At 49.9% G+C, this 27,821-nt stretch overlaps 1 protein-coding gene across 4 annotated transcripts; it reads right to left on the reverse strand.

Annotated features, from left to right (window-relative positions):
• Nucleotides 1–26,402, reverse strand: LOC134561116 (beta-galactosidase-1-like protein 2). Of its 4 annotated transcripts, none has more exons than XM_063417795.1 (20): nucleotides 26,229–26,402; nucleotides 23,110–23,169; nucleotides 21,718–21,915; nucleotides 20,990–21,058; nucleotides 20,622–20,717; nucleotides 18,540–18,648; nucleotides 17,729–17,821; nucleotides 15,155–15,236; nucleotides 12,308–12,372; nucleotides 10,335–10,419; nucleotides 8,859–8,996; nucleotides 8,191–8,271; nucleotides 7,900–8,006; nucleotides 7,395–7,541; nucleotides 6,459–6,530; nucleotides 5,583–5,661; nucleotides 4,354–4,441; nucleotides 2,475–2,589; nucleotides 1,463–1,579; nucleotides 1–703 (listed from the first exon to the last, which is right to left on the reverse strand). In XM_063417795.1, the coding sequence occupies exons 1-20, from the start codon at nucleotides 26,309–26,311 to the stop codon at nucleotides 617–619; spliced, it is 1,971 nt and encodes a 656-aa protein (XP_063273865.1). In that variant the 5' UTR covers nucleotides 26,312–26,402; the 3' UTR covers nucleotides 1–616. The 4 variants fall into 4 exon arrangements, with proteins under 4 accessions (XP_063273865.1, XP_063273864.1, XP_063273867.1 ...); XM_063417794.1 differs by having other exon boundaries at nucleotides 5,583–5,664; XM_063417797.1 differs by lacking the exon at nucleotides 23,110–23,169.
• Between the last annotated feature and the right edge of the window lie 1,419 nt (nucleotides 26,403–27,821).

Consider the following 27,821-nt stretch of genomic DNA (forward strand, 5'->3'; position numbering starts at 1 on the left):
TTTTTAAATTATTTTTTTTTTCCTTTTGAGAGAGAGACGACCTCCATAGTAAAACTTAGTGAAAAATAAAGCTGAGATTAAAAGTCATTTGACAACCACCTTGCCTTCCAACAAGGGAACACATCACGGCCTTTTTGCGGAGAGACTTGCTAAAATCTGCCTCAAAGCACACCAGAATGGTTTTCCACACGTTCACCAACCATTTTCTCCCTACCTAATTATAAAAACGAGGAGGCCAGCAACAGCACATTTTGGAAGTCCCTGGAAAGCTGAGCTCAGCTCCAGGTTCAGATGGCTTCAGTTCTTTCTCTCTCTCTCTCTCACCTGCCTCCAGCACCTTTTTACTCCCCCACATCCAGCAGATGGTCCAGAACATGCTCAGCCATCGGGGCTGGGGGGCCTCAGCAGTCCAGGGGGACGAGGAGCTCCATCCATCCATCCATCCATGGAGCACTGCCCTGCTTCCCCCGGCTGTCCTCTCCTCTGAACTCCCTGCCAGAGGGCAAATCCTTCCCCTGGCTGTGGTGGAGATGAGCACGCCCCAGTGCTGAGCCATCACGTCCCCAGACATGCAGGCAGGGCTGCTCAGGGTGAGCCAGACGTGGCCCAGCAGCTCTCAGTCCACGTACTGGGTCCGTCCCAGGTACGGGATGTCCACGGACTGGATGATGCGGCCCGCCGTGCGCTCCTCAAAGATGACAATCTGCACGGGGAGAGACAAAAACCCTTCTTACACAGCCTGGGGGGCTTCAAATGTTCTTAGGAGGAGGGGAAGGAAGCACCATTTAATTGATCAGTCAGTGTGGTGCCACTGTAGGACACGGAATGAGCCGCACTGACTGCCTGAATTCTCAGAAGGCTAGAGAGAGAGGTTTGTTCAAAATGTGATTTCTTTATGTACTATTTACAGAGACCAATGTGATTGGATGGCAAACTTAACACCTCTTCAACCACACTGCTCAAGCCAGAGGGCCATCAAGAAGTCCCTCCTCTAAAAGGAATAACACAGATACATGAGCAAAACACCTTTTTGTTTACAGCAAATCGTCTGGGAAAGAAATGTCACAAACCAAAACCATCTCAGACATGAAATGAGGGCTACGGGGTGGGTCTGAAGAGTGGCTGAGGCTCTGCCTCGGTGCTATGTGGGGCAGGGATGAAGCAGCATCACACCAGGTTTATCTGCATTTCCAGCTGAAGCAGCATCACACCAGGTTTATCTGCATTTCCAGCTGGAGGCAGAGCTGTGAGGTTCAGCTGCCATCCTGCCAGCCCTGTCAGAGCCAGGGCAGCTTCAGGGCAGCACCTTCCCTAACTTTCAGAGGTCTTAGGAGGTAGCAGTGTCCTTCCCCTCCACTGCCCTGGCTTTCAGCTAAGGGATGATTGATGCCTGTGCCTGTCTGGCTCTTTGGGACAAGGACCTGTAACAAGAGGCACAGAGCAAGCCCAGCAGAGCTCTCACCTCGTTGCCCCCTCTCCGCAGCCAGGGCCCAGGAAGGTAAAGCGTCTCCTGAGGTCCAATCTTCCAGTACCTCCCCAGGTTCTGCCCATTGACAAACACCACTCCTTTCTCCCAGCCCTGCAATGAAGGCAGAACACGGAATTACTGCTGCAGCTCTGCCGCCTCGTTAGCATCCCCACAGGAACCCAAATCTGCTCTCACACTTGCATTCTTTCCAGCCACTTTCTGCAGGTTTTCTGCTTGCTTTGCCTGTGCAAATCCCTGCAGCCAGGAACATTTAAACAAGCCCGGTTGAACAGGAGTTATCCTTAATGTGCTCATTAAAAGGATAAAGCTTTCAAAAATGTGCAATTTGTGGCTCGTGCTTGTATAGGAATTTTTTTGCCTTTGAACAGACAGGCCTTTATTCTTTCCCAAGCATGGAATATCTGCCCTCACCTCTTTCCCAGGTGACAGAAAATCTGAATTGCTGCTGGCTGGCCTCATACAACAAGTATGATTTTCCCAATAAATGGGAAAGTGAGCAGGGCAGCAAGGCTGGGCACAAGGCTGGCTCTAAGGCAGGGAAATCAGAGGAAGAAGTTTAATAATATTTAAAATCTCATCTGAAGTTCCACGCAGTCTCCCACAGAAGGATGACAGGAATGCTAACTCCCATGCCACGGCCACAAAGAAGTGACTCTTTCCATCTCACGCTGAGGAGACAGGAATAAAACAAGGCCCTCCTTTATTTTCTGTGCCCATTACCCCTCTGCAACTAGAAAATAGCATTTGTATGCCAATAAAAAAAGGCTGAAGTGGTGACTGGCAGCTCTGCAGGGTCAGCACTGCACGTTTGCTCACAGGAGCTCTCCAGACTGAACAGAATCACCTGGAGGAGCCTGTCAGACCTCGGAATAATTCTCTGAGAGAGAGGGAGAGGCTGCAGGCACAGAGATCAGTCAGAGCTGTTACACAAGAGTCTCTCCAAGCAGCTGTTTAAAAACCCTGAGTGAGAACACCCAGCACTTGCCTGCAGCTTCAAGAAGGTGTCCTGTGGCTGCTGCTCTATCCACAGCCTCCCGCGGAAGAACGCCGGCCCCACAAAATAATCCGGGACCGTGCTCCAGCCAGACACGTGCTGCAAGCTGCAACAGAGGCACTGCTCACCCCGGGGCCACCTGCCTCTGTCCCCAGCATCCTGGGGACATCCAGGACAGGCTGGGGGACGAGAGGAGGGGACCTGGGTCTGCTACCACCACCTCTGGTGGCCACGGGAAATGCTCCTTACAAGGGTGCGTGGTGAGGGGACAAGGGGAAAAGGATTCAGACTGGGAGAGAGCGGGTTTGGGTTGGAAATTAGGAGAAAATTATTCCCTGTGAGGGTGGGGAGGCCCTGGCACAGGGTGCCCAGAGAAGCTGTGGCTGCCCCTGGATCCCTGGAAGTGTCCAAGGGCAGGCTGGAGTAATCTGGGACAGTGGAAGGAGTCCCTGCCCGTGGCAGAGGTGGGAGTGGAGCATCTTTAAGTCCATCCACCCAAATCATTGGGGGATAAAAGCTCCGCATCACATTACTCAGGATCCATCAGATCTGCCAGGGTGCTTTAAATGTCTGTGGCTTGCTAAAAGAGACTGCAGAACTGCCAGGATTCAAACCTGACACTGGAGGAACACAAACACCTCCTTGCAGGTGTGCAGCAATTAGGGGAAATCTGACATTATTTCTTACCTGCGGCAACAATTTGGGAGCAGGGCACAAGCAGAGGAGGAAATAAGGAGAGCAGGATCCCACAGAAGCCTTGAGCTTCTGTCAGAACATGTTCCCTCCAACCCTTACAAACTGCAGCTCTTGGACTCGGGGAAGTTATTGATCCAGTGCAGCCTGGCTGCTGCTGAATTATTCAACTAAAAGCCTGTGACAGCTCCTTTCACAACACTCCTCTCCCTCCTCCCCCGAGGGGACTGGGAGCTGATTGTGTTTCAGTGCTGCTGGTCAGCAGCCAGGAGCTGAGGCTAGTGGTGACTAATCTTGCTTTTGTTTGGCCGTGGCAGCTCACTTGCTTTAATGCTCCTCGCTGGAAATGTTCCTCTAACACCCTGCAGTCCAAAAGGCTGGGAGTTATCCTTCAGGTAGCCCCTCAGCACCTGGGAAAGCTGTCCTTAGGTATTTCATTTCAGAATGTGGGCTTTTTTTTTCCTTTTAAAAGCCATTTCGGTTTAACGTGGCCTCTCTCTCCCCCCTCCTACACAAAATGGGGCAGCTGTGATATCTTGGGGGATGCACATAAGTTGCTTTCTGGTATTAAAAACATCACTAAAAGAGTGTCTCTGGATTGTGGCCAGAGTCCAGAGGGCATCTGCTGCCTGAAACATTTGCTGAGGTTTTCTGTCTGTGCTGACAGAGGCTTTTCAACATCCCCCTGCTAAATTTCCCTCCTTGAATTAAAGCAAAACAACATAAAAGAGAGCGAGCCATCTGGATTGTTAATGCACTATCAGTAGCTTTCTAGAATTAATCCATCCCTTGCCAGGCTGAGTTGCTAAATATATCAGCCAGATTGGTAATTTCCAGAAAGACCCAAAATCTCCAACTTAAGGGTGTGAGGGGATCCTTCCCTTTGGCTTTTACCTACCTGAGTTAACCCTGCTGCAAGAAAAGCTTTAAATCCTGCACAGTGGGATTAGATTTCCCCCCTAAATGATGGGATGGATCAGCTGGCACCAGTCCCTGCACTATTTCAGGCAAAACTATCAGCAAGGAACTTCCCAGTGTAAAAATCCACCTCCCCACTGCTACCTCAATTTGTCTCATTTAGCTGCTCCCTATGAAACCCTGCCCTGCTGGAAAACAGGTGGTTTCAAATGAGGAAAGAACAAAAAAATTTAAAAAAAAAAGTTAAAATCCCACAAACCTTTTCATGAAGGCAGGTTTCATCTCCAAACTGTAAATCTTGAAGTTCCTCAAGGGAGTTTTATTCAAGAAGACGTCACCAATTAAGCCTGCAAGAGCAATGGGGGTAATGAAGAGTTGAGGAACAGCTAAAGCTGATGGATTTTGCTCTTTGAACCTGAAGAACAGCAGGAGATGGAAAGCAGCCAAGTTCTGCAGTGGAATTAGAGCCCATATGGTCCCACTGCTCATCCAGATTGAGCGGGGAGCATCCCTAAACTTTGGCCTCTCCTTTCCCTCAACTCCCCAGTGGCTCCCAGTAGAACACACTGGGATGTGCAGGCACAGGCAGCACCTGGGGCTTCTTGGCATTGCTGGGGTTCACTGAGCTGACCATGCACAGGTTTTTTGTTTTTTTAAAGCAGTCAGTCACTTCTCTGACAGGCACAGCCAGGGCTTTTCATCCCAGGATTTTAATCTAAGTTATAACAGAATAAGTCATTCACCTTCAGCACCCTTTTGTTAAAGTTGCTCTCCCTGAAGCAAAGCCTGGGTGCTATTGCAGCCTCCTAATCACAGGGCTGAGGCTGCCTAGGCTGCACTGAGGTTTATGCAACTTTCCTGCATTAAATAAAATCGATACAGTCACATGCCTAACTCCATTAATCTATTTTATAGAGCTTTTGCACATAGTTCCCCACTAAAATAGAATCAACCCCTTCCAGCTCCACCACTGTGTGTGATAGGCTTGAGCATTTCAGTCAATTCTGCTCAAGGGGATGCAGTTCCCTCTTCCTGACACCGTGTGAGCTTTTAAATGGTGTGATCCTCCAATATCAACCCCTCCAGGGAATACACAGATTAAAAAAGGTATTAAAAAAGGTATTTTCCTTCCCTCCCTGTGAAGTAATCTGCTCACAGAGCAAGAGGAAGGGAGCTGAGCATCACCTAGGAAACCCAGAGCAGAGCAAGATCCATTGACAGCCTGGGTTTAGCTGTACCCTGATAAAATAAACCCTGGTGCAGGGCACTGAGCAGCCACAGCTTTTCCTCTGCTCACTCCAGACAGGAGGTGAGGATGTTCCTGAACACATTCCCTCCCTCACACCCCATTCCCACCAACTCCCAGCCCTGACCAGCACCACCAGAGCAGTGCTGTGCCCTCAGCTGGCTCTGAGCACAGCCCACAGGCTGCCCTGCAGCATCCCCACCCCGAGCAGCCTCAGGGAGGGGGCACAGAACCAAACCCACCTTTCCTCTGCTCGTTCAGGGCCAGCCCGTAGTTGACGCGCCCGCGGTTCTCCACCAGGAGCCTCAGCTGCCTGAAGCCCTGCTACAAACAAACCAGGAGAGGCATCAGCTGCACCAGTGCTGCACCAGTGCTGCACCAGTGCTGCACCAGTGCTGCACCAGCCTCAGCAGAGGTGCTCAAGGGGGGAGGTGGCACTGCCACCTTCTGCAGCTGCAGTTTGTAAATCCATTTTAAAGTTCTCTGCTGCAAACAGCGAGGAACTCGCAGCCTTCGCACAGAACATTTCTGAGTTGTTTTGTTTGTTTTTTCTACTCCTCTTGAATTTTTAATTCCCATTTTGGTATCGCCCACAGGGCCAGAAATGGAGTTTGACACAGGGCAGGCTCGTGCCATAAACTCTCCCACAAGCCTTAAGAACATCCACCCCCCTCACCTGCTCCTGCAGCCACCACAGCTCTGTTGAAATGTGCTTGGTGTTCTTAGTGCCAGGGTAAAACTGCTCTCAGAGCTCAGGAGAGACATTCCCCTCATTCAGTTTGAGACCCAAAAGCCTCCAAAGCCCCTCAGAACCTGCTTTGTGCTAAGGAAGATGAAGCCTGCATGGATTTAATCTGCAATAACAGGGGACTGGTACTCCATATTGTGGCTGTGGTAAGAAGTTTATGTGCAGCAAGGGCTACAATAACGAATTATCTCCATGGAAGAGCATTCAGGCCCCAATTCTCAATCACAAATGGTAACTTGGCAGTGCAATCCCACTACCCGTGTCTGATTAGGGCACCAAGCTGGTCTGGGTTAGGAGGAGGTGCCTTTCTGAGACTTCTCCCTCTTTGGTGACCCTGTTCTCCACACCCTGAGCCATCCCCAGCAGTTACCTGTCCCTCAGGAATGGAGAGCTCCACTGTGTTGTAGTCCAGCTCCCCCACGTACATGGTGTTAACAAACACCTGCAGAACAGAGCACAGGAGACCACAGCAACTGCTCATCAATTATGTCACAATCACATCACTCCAGCTGCATTTGGGGAGAAAACTGCTCCAAACTACAACTCAAGTGTCCAAAACTGTGTCACTGTCAGCGCAGGTGGGAATAAAATAATCAAAATATCATTCAAGACTCGGATGTTTAAAGATGTTCTAAGTTTTAGCAGAGTGGAACTGGAAATTTAATTAGAAGGGATAAGGGTTTAGGGCTGAGGTGAGAAGTGGAAAGAGTGAATCACACAGTTGATCTGTCGTGTTTTCCCCCATCTCCTGCCTCCACCCGAGCTGAGTGAGTCCCTAGGGAGCCCTGTGCCCCTACCTGTGCCCTGTGCCCCTACCTGTGCCCTGTGCCCCTCCCTGTGCCCTGTGCCCCTACCTGTGCCCCTACCTGTGCCCTGTGCCCCTACCTGTGCCCTGTGCCCCTCCCTGTGCCCTGTGCCCCTACCTGTGCCCCTACCTGTGCCCTGTGCCCCTACCTGTGCCCTGTGCCCCTCCCTGTGCCCTGTGCCCCTCCCTGTGCCCCTACCTGTGCCCTGTGCCCCTTCCTGTGCCCTGTGCCCCTCCCTGTGCCCTGTGCCCTGTGCCTCCACCTGTGCCCTGTGCCCCTCCCTGTGCCCTGTGCCCCTCCCTGTGCCCCTCCCTGTGCCCTGTGCCCCTACCTGTGCCCTGTGCCCCTCCCTGTGCCCTGTGTCCCTCCCTGTGCCCTGTGCCCCCACCTGTGCCCCTCCCTGTGCCCCTGCCTGTGCCCCATGCCCCTACCTGTGCCCCGTGCCCCTACCTGTGCCCCGTGCCCCTCCCTGTGTCCCTCCCTGTGCCCTGTGCCCCTACCTGTGCCCGGTCCCGGACGTGGTCCCTGGTGTGCAGGTGGCCCCCCCCAAAAATGACAGTCTCATAGAGCACATATCCATAGGGCTGCCCAATGCTGTCGTTCAGATGCAGATTCTCCATGTTCACAGGCAACTCTGACTTTATGGGCTGCAGAGGAGAAGCAAATTTAACATCAGGAGTGGCCTCTCACTGACAGAGCACCCAGGGGGGGCTCATTTCTGGCACACCTTGCCACAGGTGAGAGCCTCAGAGCTCTGGTCCAACCCAAATTCCCTCCTGACCCTCAGGGAACGACACCAAAACACCAGAAAAAGGAGCCAGGGACTTGCAAAGCCACAATTCCAAGAGAACAGAAGCAGCAGTGGAAAAAGGTGAGATAAAAGATTCGCTGCTTTTGCATATCCTTGGCAAAAACCTTCTCCTTTTGGGATAACAAATAGAGCACAAATTGCTCTAAAAGTTGGTGCCTTTTAGGAGTGGGATGCATGAAAAGAGGTGTCACTACCTGTAAAAGTGCTGGCAACACATCCCAGAGAGAGATGTACTGGTGCAGCAGGATGGCACCATAGGAGGCCTTGCTTTCAATCATGGGAGGCAGAGGAAGGGGCTGGCCTGGGAAGCAGAAAGAAAAATGGAACAATCATTTCAGACAACTCAAATTCAAGACCCCTCCACACCTCCTCTGATCCTCCCATCCTTAATTCCCAACCAAGCAGAGCCCCAGCAGAAGGGGCAGTTTAAATAATTCCCTAATTTGACAGCATGGGTGGAGCAGGGTTCCTGGGTTTGGAATTACCAATGACCATGCTGAAGAGCTGCCGAAGCTTGAAGAATTTGGATGTGTAGTCCCCAGCCTCTGTCAGCACAGCATCATAATCTGGAAAAGCAGCAAAGCAGCACGTGTTTGAAAAACATAAAACAGCTCTGGGATGGCTTCATGCAAGAAATAAAAGCCCCAGGCACAATTTTCATGGCATTGTCTGTAGTAGGGAAATCTGCAAACTTTAATCTGAGTGAACATCACTAAACAGCCACAAAATTCCTTAATTTAGAGAAGAGCCATTCACACTTTCAGAGATCTAATTTGCACATAGCCAGAATTTCACACAGGATGAAGGCAACAATGAACCATTCTAACCACGGGCTGTTGGGATGAAAAGAGATTTATGGTAAAATTTGACTTGTCAAAATTAAAAAATGGTGTCTTGGATCCCCATCTCTCCCTAGAAAAAGGAGATATCAATTCATCATCTGTGACACCTCTATTTACAATTCAGAATAAGGGAATCCCCCACTTGCTGGAATGGGTTGGGAATTGGAAACACTCCTTTAAGGCTCCTTTTAGACAGGAATTTACTGCTGAGCTGTGTGAGCTCATCTCTGCAGGACACAGTGGTTGTGCTGATCACTCCCCAGTGCTGCTGCTCGCTGTCCCTGGCCCAGGGCAGTCCCAGATAAACTCACCATAACTGGTGACATCCGACTTGTACTCGTCAGCCTCCAAAGCCCCGTTCATGAAGCCGAAGTTGGTGCCTCCGTGGAACATGTAGAGGTTGATGGATGCTCCTGTTTTGAGGATGCTTGCTACAGTATTCACCATCTCTGCAAAAATAAAAAAAAAGCCACATGTGGACTCGATTTTCTGAGAATTGCTGGATTTCCTAAGAGTTTTCAGTAGTTTCTCTTTTTTCAGGCAGCTTTGTGCGAACACTTTTCTTTCTCATAACATTTTTGGGTAAACAATATTTCTTTCTCTTAACAACCTCTCTCCTAGGTGTTGTTTGTATTATTAATCAATGGAGAGAGGTGTCCATTCTTGCAGACCAATGGCATGTCTTTTTAGCAGAGCAGATTATAAAAACACATAAAAAAAAAAAAAAAAAAGTTTTCAGCCCTCTGATGTTTTCTACCTGCTGGAGTCAAGCATCTTGATTTTCGTGTTTAATTGCCACAGCCACAGACCACGAATCCGGGCCAGGAATTCAAATCAGACATTTCTGGTCATTCCTGTGCGATCGCAGTGATTTGTGTTGGGATTTGCATCTTGCCCTCAGTGAGGGGCAGCATCTCCTGATGCATCCAGACATTCAAACAACCTCTCCTCCAGGTGAAAAAGGGGAAAAGCTCGTGGCCTCCAGCAGGAATTTTGCTTTTAAGAAGAAGAGTTGCAAGGACTCCTCAGTCAGATCCTAACCCGAACACACTAATGACCCAATTACAAAGACAATTGCAGGAGGATGAGAGTCGTTAAACCAGTCTTGGATAGCTCTGTTTTCACTGCTCTTTAGGTGCCCTAGGGGTTTGTTTTTTTTAGTAGTTGCCTTCCAAATGAGCTTTTAAACCAGGTGATGCCTTAAATTTGAGTTTTCATGTGTTTCAGGCTCTGTGCTGCCCAGGGTGCAGCTCTGAGCTCACAGTCAGGGTCACTCAGCTCTGCACACAGCAGGGACACAAAACAAATCCTTTTCCTGCTGGAGAACAAGGAGAACTTTCAGCCCAAAAGCACAAACAAGGGTGGCTGGAGGGAGGAACAAGAAGGATGGGACCTCACAGCCTGGAGCTGGAGTTGGACAATTAAACCCCAATGTGCAAATGGACCAAAACATAAAAAAGTGAGACCTCGTGAACAATTGTCCATTTTGTGACCATTTTGGGTCCATTTTGTGCACATTTTGGGTTCATTTTGGGTCCATTTTGGGTCCATTTTATGCCCATTTTGTGACCATTTTGGGTCCACTTTGGGTGTAGCCCTGGCCAGGCTCTTGTCCTGCCCAAGGCGTACCTTAAAGGCCTTTCAATAAATCCCTGCTTTATTCTCTTAACTCTGTCTAATGTCTGTTCCAGCTCAGCCTTCCCAAGGCATCACAGGGAGAAGGTGCTGCACTCACAAGGGGCTGAAATCCAGCACAAACTGTTCCCCAAACAGCGTTTGGTGCTCACCATCTGCATCAAAGACGTAGTGAGGGCCTCCCCAGTTATCAAACCACCCAGTCCAGTACTCCATCACCATCTTTGGCTGGTCTTTCTGTCAAGAGAAAAACAGAGTTAAAATGGATTCAGGACAGTCCTGCAGTCACCAGTAATTTTTATTTTCCTAGAGGAGCATTGTTCAAATCCAATGTGGTGACGTGGTTTTACAGGAGTGTTTCCTTCTCAACTGGCAGGGCCAAAATGCACAAGAGGAGCTCTGGGCAAGTGAGGAACAAGAAGCTGTGGGCCAGCAATGGCCAGAAGAGGCAAGCAAAGCTTTGTGCCTGTGCTGGTCACAGAGCTCACAACCAGGTGCCATCAAACAGCTCTGGCTGCTGCTGCTCGGGAGAGCAAAGGGACAAACCAACTGTCAGTGTTTAGTTCCTGCTAGAAACACACATTTATAAATGTCTGCTTATCTGCCACTGCCAGCTGAGAGCTTGCAGGTGCAGGGCAGGCACTGCTTGCCAAGGTACAGCAGCAGACCTGAGCTGCTTTAATGCCTTTTTAATGCTGCATATGCTGCTGGCAGGGAAGAATTTGCAGGAATTAGGTCTTCATTAAAGGCTCTGCTTTCCATTTGTCAGCGCCTGCCAGCTCCTTAAGCTCCTGCAGGATTGCCATGGCATGGGCAGGGCAGTGTGTGCTCACCTGGCTGCCCCTCCAGCCCCCTGGGCTTCATTTTTGCCCTTTGGGTTTTGTCTGATGCCACAGGAATTGGCTGAGGTAAGTGGCATTAAAGAAACTCGTGTTTCATTAGGAGAGAGCAACTGCCTGTAATCACATAAATGTTCCAGCTCTTGGAAATGCATTTAATCAATCCATCCCCAGTGAACCGGTCAGAGAAGGGGTTTTATCACCTTCTGGAACAAAAACTCATAAACAGGAAAAGATAAAACAGCTTCATAACCCTACAAACATTTCCTATCTCGTAATCAGTGTGGCAAAGGAGGAGCTGCTTTTTTGGGGCCACCTTGCATTCATGTGGTGGGGAAGGTGCCACCTTCTGTTCATTTGCAGGTTTGGGGAAGTTTGGAAGACCTAAAGGAGGTGAAGGCATTTCCAGCAGAGCCTCTTCTGCCAGGAGAGGAAAAGAAAACAAATGAAAGCTGCAGGATTGGACATCCAGCAGGCCAGCAGGGCTTGAGAGGAAAAGAAAACAAATGAAAGCTGCGGGATTGGACATCCAGCAGGCCAGCAGGGCTTGAGAGGAAAAGAAAACAAATGAAAGCTGCAGGATTGGACATCCAGCAGGCCAGCAGGGCCTCCCTCCCCAGCCAGGCAAAAGCCAAGGGAAGAGGTGAGAACTGATCGGGGCTGGGGGCAGATCCCAACTGCTCACATCGTTCATTTGGAGCAAGCAGAGCTCAGGAAAAGAGGACAGAGGGTGTAAAGAGAGAGATAAGCTGTCACTAACCCCAAAACTTTCCATTCCCTCACCCCTCCCTCATCACAACCAGGATGCTGTTCACACCAAGTGCTCATTCCCTCCCTGATGCACACCCCTGACAGCACAGAGGGGTCAAAAATGCTCAAGTGACACCTCAAAACTTCATAAATCCACCCTGAATGAGGCCCTGGAGATGAACCCCCAGTGCACAGACACCCCTGCAGCACATCAGCAGCTTGCAAAGAGCACCCACAGCATGAGGGTGAAAGAGTTTGGGAAAAAGATGATGGAACAATTGTGCACTGGGGTGCTCTGGGTATCAACACCTGAATAAGTCTGACCCCTCACAGCTAAACACAGGGCACAGCTGGGTGAAAAACCTTTTTAGAAGGTGCTGGATAACAGGATACTTCAACCCTCCTTCCCTGATTCCAGAAGGATTTGGCCTAAAGAGAAGGAAGCCCCAAACCGACACACAAATCCCTAACAGAATATCAGTGCCTCACTTCTAGTGCTGGAAAATCTGGATGGACAAAGTGTTTGTGCACCTTACCTGTACTGTGTCCAGGTATTTCAGCAGCCCAGGCTCCAGCTTCTGAAAGTTAACAGTGGCCAGTGCTAGTGGGAAAGCAAAAATGCATTAATTTAGACTCATCCAAAATGTCTAGGGGACCACCTCCTTGGGCCTCAGCCCAGCAGGAGGGAGCTGCAACCCCTTCTGAACCCCCAAATAACCTCCTCAGAGATTCCATCAGCAGGAGGGAGGTGAAACACCTCCTAAACCCCCTAAATAACCTCCTCAGAGATTCCATCAGCAGGAGGGAGGTGAAACACCTTCTGAACCCCCAAATAACCTCCTCAGAGATTCCCCATCAAAGCCTTCACTTGGTCTGCAGAATCCAAGTGAACACAGCAGACAGTGGAATCCTCCCAGGCCATCTTTCAGCTCTAATGTGCAGAGATATTAGAGACAGAGAGCATCAGAGCAGCTCCTGGGGTGTCAGCAGCTTTAATTTGAGCCTGTAAAGCACTTGGAGATCCTCACTTAAAAGGAACCACATAAAGGCAAACTGATTAGCAAGCCCTGTGTGCGTGCCACGCTGCTCTCCCAGGCTTTTTGCAGGAATCTCTTCCCAGGAAATATCCTCCAGCTTGTCATGTCTGTGGGGGAGAGCCAGAGCAACCACAGGGCAAGAGAACCACGGAGGAGTGGAACTGGAAGAGCTCTCTGTGCTCCTGCCCATCCTCAGGCTCTGGAGAGGGAACACCTCGCTGCAGGACAGAGACAGGAATCTGGGATCAGTGTCCCAGCCCTTGGCAGGAATTTCAACCCTTTTTGTGTCTCCCAGCCCTCGGCCACGCTGATGTTTCTCCCAGACAAACTCTGCAAACGCAGCAGCCGTGATGTGATTCGGCATTAAATTTAAAAGTGACTTCTAACAAGAGAGCTGCCACCATACCCAGCCCCAGTTGTGTCAGGCACAGCACTTCAAACAGAATATTTACAGAAGAAAAAGCTCCCTTCTCACTATTTATACCTTGATTTCAATAGGCTGACCCATGCAGTGCGCTGAGCTGAAGAGTTCAGCACAGAAAACACGAAAGGAGAACAAAATAAAAGGTGGATTTAGCACTGAGGTAATTCGTTAGCTGGCACTTCTGAAGGAGAACATGCCCAGCTCTGCTCTTCATGAAGATTAACAGCACACCATGGAAAGAGAAGCAGCCCCAGAGCCTCATTTATCCTCCCCAGGGGATGCTCTTCCCACACACACACAGCATCCCACCGTGCTCCTTCAGCCTGGAGGGACAGCAGAGCCTTTGGCACCCACGAGCTCCCAGAAGGGTCAGACCAGCCTGGAATTCCTGGAATCAGACTGGTTTGGGATGGGAGGGACCTTCAAGCTCATCCCACCCCCTGGAAAGGCAGGGACACCTCCCACTATCCCAGTTTGATCCAAACCCTGTGCAGCCTGGCCTTGGGCAGGGATGGGGAGAGATTCCTGCCTCTCCTTCCTCCCCACCCTGTGAGCAGGGACACCTTGGCTCTGACAAACAGATCCCTGTGACATCCACGAGGCAAACTGGGGTCAAAGAGCTCCCAGCAGAACAGCTGGAAAAGAAACTGGGAGCGAGAAGGAGCTGCAAACATCCCCTGAGGAGATGAGGCAAGGCAGGGATTTGCACACTCCCTTCTCCTGCCAGCGCTGTGGCAGGCAGAGAGTGACTCTGTGTGGCCACAGCTGGAAACTGCTGCACTCCCCACAAAAAACAAAAGACAAAATCACCCGGCCATGACTTCAGTTAATGAATTTATCCCGCTCATACTGACATGGAAAAGCAAAAGGAGGGACAAAAAGGAGGGCAAAGTCTTGCCCTGTAATCATCTGCATGCCTGAGATTGGAAATTCAATATTATTTATGGCTGAGTGGTAACAGGAGCACTCAAAGCCTGCACCCTGCAAAGCCTGAATTGGAGGAACACAGAAGACAGCAAAGGCCAAGGACAGAGTAAATCCCTGCTGAAATTACCTGAAATTCTGAGAATCACAGCCCCAAACAGTCAGATTTAGGGCTCAGTGAAACTCAGGCAGCTGCACCTCCATTTCTTCACAGGAAAATGAAGGAGAGTGCAAAGCAGCACTTAAAAAACTTATCAGAATTACACTTTAAAAAAGGGAAAATGGCATCCTTCTGTATTCCACACATCTGACACCCTCATTTACCCACCTAAGGTTTTACACCCCAAAATAAACTTGCTGTGAAGATAATGCTGCCCCACAAACTATTGCTAAATTCCTGCTTAAATGTAAAATTCAAAACCAAGGTTTTAATGGACCTTTTTTCCTTCTCTTTTTAATTGCAGAGCATCTACCTTAGGAGCGAGTTACTACTGTTAGTAATCGCTGAGGAGAAATATATATATAAATTAACATATATAATATATATAAAAATTAATATAATAATACATAATAATATTATAATATATAATATATAACATATAATATATAATAACACAATTTAAATATATAATATCTATTGAAATGAAGCAATATAATATATATTATATATATATTGAAATGAAGCAGTAAGTTGCATTTTCAGCCTTGTAGTCTGGTGAAACATTAAGAAATTCCGGGTGCTGCCATGTCTTGACTCCGTGGCAAGTACAGATGCCCAACCCTTCACACAGTGTTAAATTTTATGTGGAAAATAAACCACTCTAAACCTTCCTGGGAAGGGTCTGGGTTTGTCCTGGCTGCACCATCCAGCCAAGGAGTCCCTCCTACCACATCAGAACACACCCAGTGGGTGCAGAGGGTGAATTAAAGCCCTGATTTCCTTCCAAAGCCCCGTTCCCCAGAGATCACAGCCTTCCCTCGGCTCCAGCAGCACTCACCTCCTTCCACTAAGCCAAAGGACAGCCCATTCTTGTTGTCTGAGGTCATCAGCAGCTCCACAATCCCTCTGTTTAACAGGGCCTGGGTTAAAAAGAGCAAAAGCCATTGTGTGAACAGAGTTCAGCACTCCCCAGGATATTAAAGCACTGCAGTATCACCTTCTGTGGGGACAGCCTGGCAGTGACTTAAAATAAAATATTATCCCTGTGATGTCTCCCATTGCTCCTAAAGCTTCCCTGCCTACTTTTCCCAGCTTAAAGACAACTGGAAAATCTTTTGTTTCAGAAAGCTGGGTTGGTTTCTCACTGATGCATCCAGCTTCAGGATTTTAGCTTCTGATATCAATGTCATAAATAGCTTCACTGCTTTCATCACAAGAGGGATTCAGGTGCAAGGAGGAAAGGAAAAGCAGCTCAGGCTTCCTGACTGCCTGACAGTGGAAGCTGAAGAGAGGGAAAAGTTGATTTTCCAAGGAACACCATCACAGGACAGCTCAGGTACAAATGTTTTTCAGTAATCAATGAATTTAGTGGCTCCTCAATATTACAGGTTGTAAAGTCCCCCTGCACACACAGGGTTCCTCCCATCAGGATTGTTCTCTTGCAGCTGGCTCTTAACAGCACAGTGGCTGATGTTTGAGGAGAGATCAGGAAACCTTAGTTGTTAATTAACCACTCATTTCACTGAACCTGCACTGGAGTCACTCCTCCAGCTCCCAGCAGCTCTGAGAACAAGGCTTCAGTCTCTTCAGTCTAAACTGCAAATTGTGGAATGTGATAAAGCCCTTTGTTTACTGTCCCTGCCTGCACAAAGAGCAGACCTGGGCATGGCACAGTGTCTGCATTAGAGAAACATTGCAGAGAAACCCAGCCCAGAGCCGGGACAACCTGGTGACTTTATCAACCCATCACCACCAAATTTACACCTGAGCTGCATTCAAACAGAATTCAGCTGCTGAGAGAACTGGAATTTTTTAATATTACTGAGGTAATTCTTTGAGCACTGCATTAATGTTAAGTTTTTTCCCCTCATTTGAGTGCAAATGCAAAATGGGACAGCAGAGCTGCCACACAGTAAATGCCTCTCAGAGTGCAGCAGGAACAGAAGCTCAGTTCTGTGTGGGAAGGGCCATGTCAATACATCCTGGCACTTTTTAGGAAGGCACAGGGATTGCACCCAAAGAGTGAGGTAAACACAGGGATTTGAGGTTTTGTGTGAGTTGTGGGTGTTTTTAATGAGTTTATTAATTCCAGGAAGATGCATCTTGGTGATAGATGCTAGACTGGAGTTAATCACCCTGCCAGGAACCAGAACCAAGGCTCGGAGCCCCACCTCAGATTAGATCCCACTCCAACCAAAATCAAAGCCCTGCAAATCTTGCTTTCCCACATTTTCACCTCTAACTGTTCTACACTGCCTCAGATGCAAATTGCACACAATCCCAGAATATGATGAAACAGCACTGCTAAAACACCCCCACAGACCTGGCGGGGGAATCTGTCCTGACAAGTCTCAAACAGCACAAGCTCCTTCCTCACTGAGCCATGGAAAGCAAGGCCAAGCCTGCAGCCTGCTCAGACCCCCAGAGTTCCCGTGTCCCCTTCATTTAGAGTTCTGAAAATCCCTTGTTTGGCATGATCTCTGATTTGTTTGTATACACACTTTGTATTTAACCTTAAATCACGGCAGGAGATGGGGTCAGTGCAGGAGCTGGCACAGCCCTGAGGACATCAGCACTCCTGCCATGGATTTATTTGTTTGAAGAGCCTCTGGACACCCTGAGCAATGGGACACCCCGAGCCTCAGGGTGCTCAGAGTGCAGCTGGGGTACCTAAAAGGTTTCAGAAGGATCCCATAATCCATAGCACAAGTGCAAGACTGGATGGGTGACCCCCCTGATGTGCAGCAAGACCTTTGGGCATTCAGTGGGAGGTAATTAAACAACAAACTCTGTTTTGTTTTGGGGTTTTGTTTGTTTGTTTTGGTTTTTTTAACAAACACACTGCAGATCTCGTTATCTGCTGCCCTGCACAGGTCACAATGCTGTGAGATCCACCAGGATCATCCATCCTCCCTGGGCACAGCCCAACTCCTTATCACTGACTCAGGGCAGCCAGGGCACAGTTTAACCTCTTTTTGACAGGGCTAAGGGAGGCATTAGGCAAATGAACCTTCCTGATGCTGATTACACAAGTTTAGGAGCGTGCTGGTGACTTGTTCCCATCTACTTTCCTCCCAGGAAAGTCAGCAAAGGGAAACCTTTGGAAATATCATCTTGGAGAGGCAAAACAGGACCCGCAGGTGAGAGCTCCTTCAAGGCCAGCTCTGCACTACAGACACTCCCCAGCTCCCTATCAGGAGCTGGAAGATGTAAGAACACAGATTTATCAGCACTGAGAGGGTCACGTGCCAACTCTTCCACTCCTGGAGGAAACATCCAAAGAAAATGCAGCTGGTGCTTTCAAGAGTCTCTCAGGCCACACTCCAGAGTTATACAGAAAAAAGAAAACACTGTGAGGAAGGTGATTTATGGGAGAGATTGACAGAGGAACAAGTAAAAGTGCCACCATTACCATTTTGACATAGGTCATGTAGTTTGGGTCTTTGGCATAGGAACCGTATTCATTCTCCACCTGCACTGCAATGATGGGACCTCCTTTCTTGTACTGTGGGGGACAAAAGGGAGAAAGAAGGGGTTCAACATGATTTCTAAATCACACTGGCTGGCAGGAAAGATGGCCCAGAGTCAAATGGACTCAGCTCCACCCTCCCAAACTGCAGCCTGTGCTGATTCCTGGAGCAAAAGTGCTACAAAAATTTGTTGTCACCTCGCCCTGCTGCTGTCACACACAGCTCACACTGCCCTGTGCAGCCACCCCCAGCCCTGGAGAGGGACAAGGATCATGCTTTGTGGGAAATGCATTTGTAGAGAATTTTTAAAGCTTGACAGAAGGCTCACATAGCCTTGTGCATCTGTATGTAAACTCTGAGATAAGAAATGCTGACTTAGAAAGGCCATGGAATAGGGCAGGCATTGTTGAGAAAGGAATGGAACTGGAAACAAGTTTCAAAGGCCTTGAAAATAAGACTGGATACTTTGGAGAAATAGAACTATAAAAGATGCATTGTAGTGAGACCCACAAGGATTAATTTTAGATGATTTAAAGCATTTACAGCATTGTGTGGCAAAAGCTGATAGACCAAGAAACACTTATAATGTATTGTAATTAAGAAATAGTTAGCTTCTGATTGTGATGGTGTAAATTATAACATCTGTGCTGTTTCACCCTTCACATGAGACTGAAAATGGAATAAAAGTTTTTAAAACACCTCTCAGCTGCCCCATCTCTGGGTCAGAAAAGAGAATTCTCTGCCAGTGCTTGCCTGGAGAGGGACAACAACGCTCATCAGGCGATCAAAATAGGCGTCCACAGCTTCTGTGAAGCCCTTGTACGTTGTCCTCAGCTGCATCTCGGGGTCCTGCAGCAGCCAGCTGGGGAAAAGCAGGAGAGGGAGTGTGTTAGAGACTCCTGTCCAGTCAAGCAGAGCTATTTCACCCACTGGCACCAAGTCACAGCTGGGCAGGGATCGTTGGTGTCACCCGGCAGAGCCCACAGGGCAGCTGTGACACCCCGAGGTGTGAATGACACCAGTGTCCATCACTCACTCGTAAATTCACAGAATTCACAGAATCACCAGGTTGGGAAGAGACCTCCAGGATCATCGAGTCCAACCCAGCACCAACACCTCAACTAAACCACGGCACCAGTGCCACATCCAGCCTTTATTTAAACACATCCAGGGATGGTGACTCCACCACCTCCCCAGCAGATCATTCCAGTGCTTTATGACTCTTTCTGGAAAAAACTTTTTTCCTCATATCCAATCTAAACTTCCCTTGGCACAGCTTGAGGCTGTGTCCTCTCATTCTGTCAGTGCTGCCTGGAGAAAGAGCCCAACCCTTCCTGACTAGAACTTTACAGCCACCTTTCAGGGAGTTGTAGAGAGTGATAAAGTCACCCCTGAGTCTCCTTTTCTCCAGGCTGAACACCCCCAGCTCCCTCAGCCCTTCCTCACAGGGTTTGTGCTCCCAGCTCCTCACCAGTCTCGTTGTCCCCTCTGGACACACTCCAGCCCCTCCATGTCCTTCCTAAACTGAGGGGCCAGAGCTGGACACTACTCAAGGTGTGGCCTCACCTTGATACTAACTAACTAACTAACTAACTAACTAACTAACTAACTAACTAACTAACTAACTAACTAACTAACTAACTAACTCACTCCAGGCTCCAATTCCCAATCTCTTCCTCTTCTTTTTGTTCTGCATTTCAGGCCTAAACTCATTTCGTCACCTCTACCAACAATACTTCAAGGATTCACATCTTATCACTCTAAAGTGAATTCCCTGCATTCCCAAGGGCACTCTGCAGCCAAGTGGTCCTTCAAAAAATCCCAATCCCTTCTCCAAACAAAGATTTCTGTAATTGTTCCCATGGTTTCTACTGCTGGTTTACAAGGCCGGGTTCTGTTTGGCGTTAACAGAAAAAAAGGGCAATTTGTTGAAGAGCAGAACAGTATAATGATGTAAGAATTTAAGGGGAATGAACCTGTATCTTCATTTTCTCTGCAAAATGAGGCCTTGACTAATATCCTTCCAAAGATCTGAAAGACTCAACTCTTTGCTAAATATGGCTTTCTGGACTTAAAAAAAATCATCTCCTCTTTAGCTGGAAAATCAGAATAGTACTGTTGCTCTTTATTAGGATTTTTTATCTGTCTGATAAATAAAACATGTGGGTGATGTGACAGATGAACTTCTCAAAATGTGGAGGTGGCTTCTGGCTCTGGTCATGAGGAGCTCTGCTCTCAGGAGTAAGTCCCTGACACCTGAACTCTGATGCAATAGGCAAAGCAAAAAGATAAAAAAAAATAATCCCCAAGTATCTCCCCTGAACTTTGTGCTCTGTGCAGGTAAGGAAAACAAGAGGTAACGTGGCAGTGGCTCCACTCAGGAACCAGGCAAGTCCCAGTGCTCCCAGAGCCTCCTCTGGGAAAACACAAGAGGAGGCTGGAAAACTTGTGGGGTTTCATTACTGCCAGCCATAAAATGAAGATTTCTAGCAGGACTTTTAAAATGGGGCTGAGATGAAGCAAATTCTTACATCAAGCTGCAAATCCTGCTCATGTTATGCAAAGTAAAGGTGCAACAGCAATGGGTTCCCCCAATTCTATTTTCTTACTGTAATCGTTATATCATAAAAAAATTATTATTGTTTTAAACACTCAAAAAAAAATCAGAAGAGCTCTATAAGATAATGAGCATTCACCTGCTTTGGGGACACAGAAAATAAATATTCCCATCAAGCCATTCTAAAGCAATTCCTTTGAAGGAACCTTGACTGTGTGATCAGGAGTTGGGATTTGCTTGTACCTGCACTGAACAATTCCCACAATTTCCACACTCACCTGGGCAGGCCCCCGAGGTCCCACTCGGAGCAGATGTAAGGTCCAGGGCGCAGAATCACCCACAGGCCATTCTTAGCTGCCAGGGAAAGGAAGGCCCTGGGGACCCAGACACAGGAATTATTGTCTGCCTGCAGAACCCCCACTCCCAGCACTCCAATCACCACTGAATTTAGGCGCCAAAGCAGAAGGGGATTGATGAAGCAGCCTCATTGATGGAGTTCCCAGGACTGCAGAAGGCAGGGGAAGGACCCAGTCCCCATTGCCTGGTCAAGACACATCTGGAAATAACATCCTCACCCAACCCCCAACATCCATCCCTTCCCCTCCTAACAGGAGTATTTCCCACCAGAGCTGTCTGTGCCACATACCTTAAATCCAGGTTTTTACTGAAGTCAAACTTCCCTCTTTCCTTTTCGTGCAGGTTCCACGGCACGTACCTGAAAGGCAGAGGAGGTGAACGGTGAGGTCTGGGATGCTCAAAGAAGAACTGAGGCCCCACTATGATACAGTGTAATGAGCCCCTGAAGGTGTATCAGCTCCTGAGGGTTGACCTGCAACCTCCCAGAGTGATTTAATAATATTGCCAGAGGGCTCCTTGTGAGTGTTTTGTAAATCAAAAGGTTTTAATAAATGAGAAAATAACAAACAATACGGAAACAAAAAGCAAAAGCTGAGCACAGGTGTCAGAGAAGCCCCTGAAACCTTGCTAAAACACCCCCAAAAGCACTTGAGCACCTCTGTGCTCCTTCTTATCCACGCAGTGATCAAGGAGGGACAATCTGGCTTGCTGCCAATAGAAAGAGAAACATTTCCAAAGCACAACAGGTGCTCCTATGCTGGCACTGAGCCAGTATTGACTAGAAGGGCATGGAAGATTTAAGGGCATGGAAGATTCCAGCTTGATTTCCTTATATCCCAGCGGCAAACCACAACTTTTTCCTCAAACAGAATCCTTTGCTTGGAGTGGAAATGCCCTGCTACACCCCCATCCTCTCCTGTGTCTCTTCCCACTGTAAGAAGTTTGGGAATGCGTTGTTATGGAACCACGGGGTGGTGAGGAGGAGGAGGGCAGAGGCTGGGCAGGGCGGGCACTCACGTGGTGAGGGTGTTGAGGCCACACGCTCTCATTTTCAGCATCCGATCCTCCCAGTACTGCCGGGGCACTCGGAAGTAGTGCATGGAGCCCCCCAGGATGCGGAAGGGCATCCCCTCCAGCAGGAACTGGGAGTTCTCTGTCTGCAAGCCCAGCGTCCTGCCCCACAGCCCCAGAGGGGTCAGCTCGCTCCAGTTAAACCTGGGAGAGAAGAGGAGATGCGTGAGCAGCCAGTCCTGGGGAAGGGATGTGTCCTCCTCCTTCAAGGTTAGCTCTGAGCTTGCTGCTTCTCAAGCAAGCCACACTCTCGGTCATACAGAGCACAGAGAAGGCTCTAAGCCAGCTGGGAGATCTTCCCAAATGTATTTATATATGGATTTAAATCCATTTCACTGGCTGCTTCCCCCCTGAAGCCACTGTGCCACACTCTACAACTGGCACTGCTCAGACACAGAGCATGAAACTCACTTGCTGCAATCGTGGATGTGAATGAGATCAAGTTTTCACTCCCAATACTCACAAACGCTTCCCTAACTTATGGAATTCAACATCTCCCTGCTCTGCAGGAGGGAGGATTTGCCCTTTGTGCCCCTGCTTTGCTCTTTGTAGGAGGGCACATGGCTGATTTCCACATCCATGTTCCACCAGCAGCTGCATCCCAAATGTCCTGGGGACTCTGGTATCTTCCAACTCTAAGCATGGAAAAAATAAAACCCCCTCACCTGTTCCCTGTGACAGAGAACCTTTTGCTCAATTTAATGAAGCCCCTGGATTACACTCATCACCTAGGAGGGACTAAATCAGCTGCCACCACAAACTTACCTCTGCCCACATCACTGCTTATGTTAATCCTGAAAATGTTATTTGCCAAAAGAACCAGAGCCATGGGGCCAGCAGCTGCTCAGCACCTCCCAGGGTGAGCACTCGTGCTGTCACAGCTCCTCTGGGTCAGTTCCTGCACTGCTCATGGCCTTGCAAGCTCCCGGCTCACTTTGGCTGAACCCAAACCCCATTTAATCAACAAAACACAGAGCAGTGTCACCGCCTGCATCGCCCACCCCAGCAGCACAGCTCTGAACACACAGAGCCAGACAAAGGCAGCTTGTTCCCCATCAGAGCCAGATGTGAGGAATGAATTCCCAGCTCCAGAGAGCAGGAATGACCCGCACGTTTGGGGGAAACATCGCAGGGAGGGAAGAGAGGAACACCTGAGCTGCTGCCTAGGCTATGTGTGAAACAGTTGTTAGCAGAGGGTGAGGATGCTCAGAGCTCGTGGAGTACAGGGATTGCTAACCAGCAGCCTGCCCGTCCTCTGACAGCACAGGGGGGCTAAAAGGAGCTAAATCTAAGGCTTGCAGGGTACTGCAGGGGCTGGCTGACAAGCTCAGAGGGTACCTGAGTAGCAGAGCATTCTCACAGGGCTCTGAAACAACCGGCAGCAGGCAGGGGTAATACCTGGAAAAGGAAGCCAGATGAGATGTTCACTGCCCGTGGCCAGTGAGACTCACACTGATTATCCTGCCACTCACAGAACCAGTGCTGGGCAGGAGCCTGTGCTCTGTCAGGAGGTGGGGTGATAACAGTTCATGATGATGGTGCAGCTCAGGTAGGAGAAATGAGTACAAAACACCAACCTGCCACATTTAAAGCGTGACTGACCGAGTAAGAACAGAACCAAAAATGCTCAATTTACATGAGAAATGCAGTCAGGGAATGATGACATGAGGCTGGGAGATGACAGCATTGCTCTCAAAGAGCTGTTGAGAATTTCAGCAGCAGGGGAAAGGGTTCTCAAGCCTCAAACAAGACATCCCACGGCCACCTGCCCCTCAATGCTGCTGAATTACAGACTGTAACTTTGGCAAACCAAACCAGCAGTTACATCTACTTCTCTTGTAGGTGGAGAGCCAGAGGTGGAAAGCTCAAAAGGGGTCTGGAGATGCAAAACTCCAATTTTTAAAGATTAGGTTGGAAAAGAGTTTGCAAGTTGTTTCTGAGCTAGGTAGAGCCCTAAATTACCCCTGCACACAGAAGTGCTGCTGACTGGTGCCAGAATGAAGGCTGTGCTCAGGAAGCACACACAGCCAGATAAAAATAAACTAATCACTTAAGCTCATCTTCTAAATCCCAGGCATAGCTAACCTGGCACATTCCTACCAAGTTTCCTGCTTTAAAACTCCCCAGCCCCAGTGCTTTTTCTCCCCAAGAAAGGTTGGTAGGAATCTCCCAGGCTCCCAATATTTTCAACACATTATCCTAGATACCCTGAAACCCACATTTCACATTAGGATCTGTTCAAGTAACCTCAGAAGAAACATTTCTGTGACTCAGCAGAGTTTCATCCTGTTAGCCTGAGCTGGATTGCCAGAGTTTAAAGTGTACCTGGGCTCTGCACTTCCTCCTGAGAGCAATTTATAGCTCCCAGTAGATTTTTTTTCTCACTTCTATAATGACAGAACAGGTTGCAACTAATCTTTTTTTTTTTTTTTTCACTTTGTTAAAGGTTCCTGGCCTTCTTTGTCAACCTCAGTAGCCATCCCTGGGAGTGTTCCAGGTCAGGCTGGATGGGGCTTGGAGCAACCTGGGGTAGTGGAAGTTGTCCCTGGCCATTGCAGGGGTGGGACTGGGTCATCATTAATATCCTTTCGGGCCCAAATTCTAGGACTCTGTGATTCTGTGATTTCATCCCTGCTTCAGGGAAGTCTCTTTTGCAAAAAAAACCAAACCAAACCAAACCAAACCAAACCAAAACTAAACTAACAAAAACAAGCATTCCATTACCCAGCTAACCCCAGAGCAGAGACTCTGAAGTCGGATCGGATGAGTTAGTCCAACAAGATGGAATAAGCCTTTGTAAGATGGAATTCCAAGTGCAAAATACAACACACGGAAAGTCCCAATTAACTTCTGAACCAAAGAGCCTCGCTGTTCGTGCCTGTGAAACTCAAATGTGGCTGAAGTCATCTCTGCAAGAGAGATTTACCTTCAGTGTTCAACCACCCCATATCCAGAGCAGAGAAAAAAGCTGGTGGAAAAGAAAACAGCCAAACCAGGGGGAAAAGGCAGTAAATTCTTTGTTGCTGCTAAAGGACGTGCTTCAGAGGAGAAGGGACTTTGCTGCTAATCCCTAAGCTCCACTGAGACCTCCAAGGGCTTTGCTGTTTATTCTGGGCTTCCTCAGGCCAGGGGAAAGTGAAAGCCCTGAGCTGCCCTGGCTCACAGCTCACTGACCATGGCTGAGGTAACAACCACAATATTTTGTAGAAGAGTTAATTCTGCACACAGGGGTTTATTCTGCATGCAGGGGTTTGCATACACCCTTCCAGGAGACAGATTCTGTGCCTCCATCAGGTATCAGTTTCCAATAATCCTCCCTAAAAACCCAGGTGGCACAAACCCAAGGCCAGCTGTGCATGAATTTTGCTTCTAATTATGCAAAGATTTATTAAAGCTTTTCCATAGCCCCGAGGATCAGGTTTACTTCCGACTATGATTTTAAGAACCTGTTATAAAACTTCCAGCTGGCAATAAACAACTATATTACATCTCCATACATATCCATGTGTATTTCCATGCATTCTCCAGCATGTCACTGTGAGGGACTGAAGAGTTTCTGTCACCTGGAAGCTGCAAACTTGGGATATTTCCTCTGGGAAAGAGCATCACCCCTAAAATGAACGTGGTCTGAATTACGTGGGATTCAAGCTGGAACCTTAAACAACTTTTGGCTGCTACTGGTGGCCTACAGAGGACCAGCAGATGGAAGATAAGACTGGAAGACTGGTGGGCATGGGCCATGGGTACCACACTGCTCTGGGGACACAGAGCAGGGACAGCCAGCTCCAGAACGGGCTGGAGAGAGAGAAACAACGCTGGGGCGAGCACGTCAGGGAGCCCCGGAGCCGGGTTAGATGTGCCGGAGCGATCGATTCTCCAAGTGCATCATCCATCAGCGCTGCGATGATGTAAAGCTCCCCCGAGCCAAGGTCGGCAGGAGAGCAGGAGCCCCGCACAGAACCCGACCGAGGGCGCTGGCAGCGGGGCTCCCCTCCGCGGTGCCTTCGGTGATGGACAAGGGCTGTGGGGATCAGGTGCGATATTTATTTAAAGCTTTGGGTGATCCCGGCGCGGCGGCCGCGTTACTGCCGCGCTCCTTCCCACGCTCCCGCTCCGCCGAGGGATGATGGGAGCGGGGGTCTCCGGTGGGAAAAGATGGGGTTCTACCGAGCCTGCCTCCCGCCCGTAACTCTCCGGCAGCGAGCAGGAGGAGCGGACTTTAATCACGTTAATTATGTTAATTACATTAATACCCGTTCTCCCCTCCACCGACGCCGCCGATTCCATCCATGCGCAGTTCTCCCGCAGCCAACCCCGCTGGCGGCGGCGGGGCCTGCGCCCGCCGGGGCAGCGACACCCGCCCATCGCCCACCCCCGCCCGGCCCCGCCGCCGCGGGACCCCGCCCGCCGCCCCCGGGGCGCGACCCCCGCGCCCCCGGGCCCGCGCCGGGTCTCACCTGCGCAGCAGCAGCCACAGCACGACGAGGAGCAGCGCGACGCCCCCGAGGCGGCGCTGCCGCCGGCCCCCGCACGGCCACATGGCGGAGGGACCGAGGGACCGGGGCACCGCGGCCCGGGCCCCGAACCCCCGACCCGCCGGGCGCCGACACAGCCCGGCCCCGCCCCGGCCCGGCCCGGCCCCGCCCCGCCCGCAGCCCCGGCGCCATTGGCCGCGCCCCGCCCCGCGGCCCCGCCTCCCGCCTCCCATTGGCTGCCGGAGGGGCCCGCGCGCGCCCACGGGGGCGGGGCCGTGAGGGAGCGGCGGGGCCGTGAGGGAACGGCGCGGGGTGGGGCGGGGGAGTGCGAGGGGATTGGGGGGGGCGCGGAGAGACGGACAGACAGACCGACAGACCGGACAGAGACCCCCGGGAGAGAGCCCGGACTGAGGGACAGACAGAGAGACCCCCGGGAGAGAGCCCGGACTACGAGCCCTGGGAGCGAGTCCAGATTGAGAGCCCGGACTGAGAGTTCGGAGAGAGAGACCCCCGAGAGAGAACCCAGACTGAGAGCCTGGACTGAGAGCCCTGGGAGAGAGCCCAGACTGAGAGCTCGGACATAGAGCACGGACAGAGACCCCCGGGAGAGAGGCCGGGCTGAGAGCCCTGTGAGAAAGTCCAGACAGAGAGACAGACAGAGAAACGCTCGAGAGAGAGCCCGGACTGAGAGCTCGGACAGAGAGCATGGACAGAGAGCCCCGGGAGAGAACCCGGGCTGAGAGACAGACAGAGAAACCCTCGAGAGAGAGCCTGGACTGAGAGCTCGGACTGAGAGCCCTGGGAGAGAGCCTGGACTGAGAGCTCGGACTGAGAGCCCCGGGACAGAGGCCGGGCTGAGACCATGGCCAGGGACCCCCGAGAGACAACCCCAATAGAGAGACCCCAGGCAGGGATCCCACAGAGAGGCCCACGGCAGAGACCCCCAGAGGAGAACCTGCACAGAGGTCCCGGGGAGAGACCCCTGACAGAGACCTCGGGCCAGGAACTCCCCAGAGAGACCCTGGAGAGAGACCCCCTCCCTTGGCAGAGACCCCCTCCCACTGTCCACAGACCCTTCCCAGCCGCAGGGAAGGGGTTCTACCCTGGGCAGGTAGAGGGTCTCCCCCGTGGGCAGGTGGCTGTTTCTCTTTGAGGCACGGGTGTTTATCCTTTAAACTGCCCTCGCTGCCCCCTGGGGGAAATTCAATGTGCAATAAAGCGAGGGAAGGGACATTTATGGCCAGCCAGCAATAGAAACTGAGATCAAACAAGCAATAGAGATCAAACAAGTGGAAGGTGTCCCTGCCCACGGCAGGGGCTGAAAAGAACTGTGCTTAAGGTCCCTTCCAACCTAACTCATTCCATGATTCTGCTGATAATGCTCTGTCATCTTCCCCCCTGCCAAGACCTGCTGAGAAAAAAGAGGAGCTGTGGCTGATCGGAAGGGGTTAACAAAGACATTACCTAAAAAGCCCTCAAGCAGAACTATTTTGCAACACCTACTTCAAAAATTCCCTGTTACTTCTGTTTAAACACCTGAAGTACCACAGAAAGAAATTATCATTTCCACTCCAG

This window comes from Prinia subflava, chromosome 22 (assembly GCF_021018805.1).
Source record: "Prinia subflava isolate CZ2003 ecotype Zambia chromosome 22, Cam_Psub_1.2, whole genome shotgun sequence".
NCBI lineage: Eukaryota > Metazoa > Chordata > Aves > Passeriformes > Cisticolidae > Prinia > Prinia subflava.

Coding starts and splice junctions, on each gene's coding strand:
- LOC134561116 (XM_063417794.1), bottom strand. CDS start 26,311: ATGTGGCCGTGCGGGGGCCGGCGGCAGCGCCGCCTCGGGGGCGTCGCG. Junction 18,649..20,621: donor GACCTCGGGGGCCTGCCCAG/GTGAGTGTGGAA, acceptor GCTTTTCCCCAG/CTGGCTGCTGCAGGACCCCG. Junction 5,665..6,458: donor TCTCCATTCCTGAGGGACAG/GTAACTGCTGGG, acceptor GTTTGTTTGTAG/CAGGGCTTCAGGCAGCTGAG.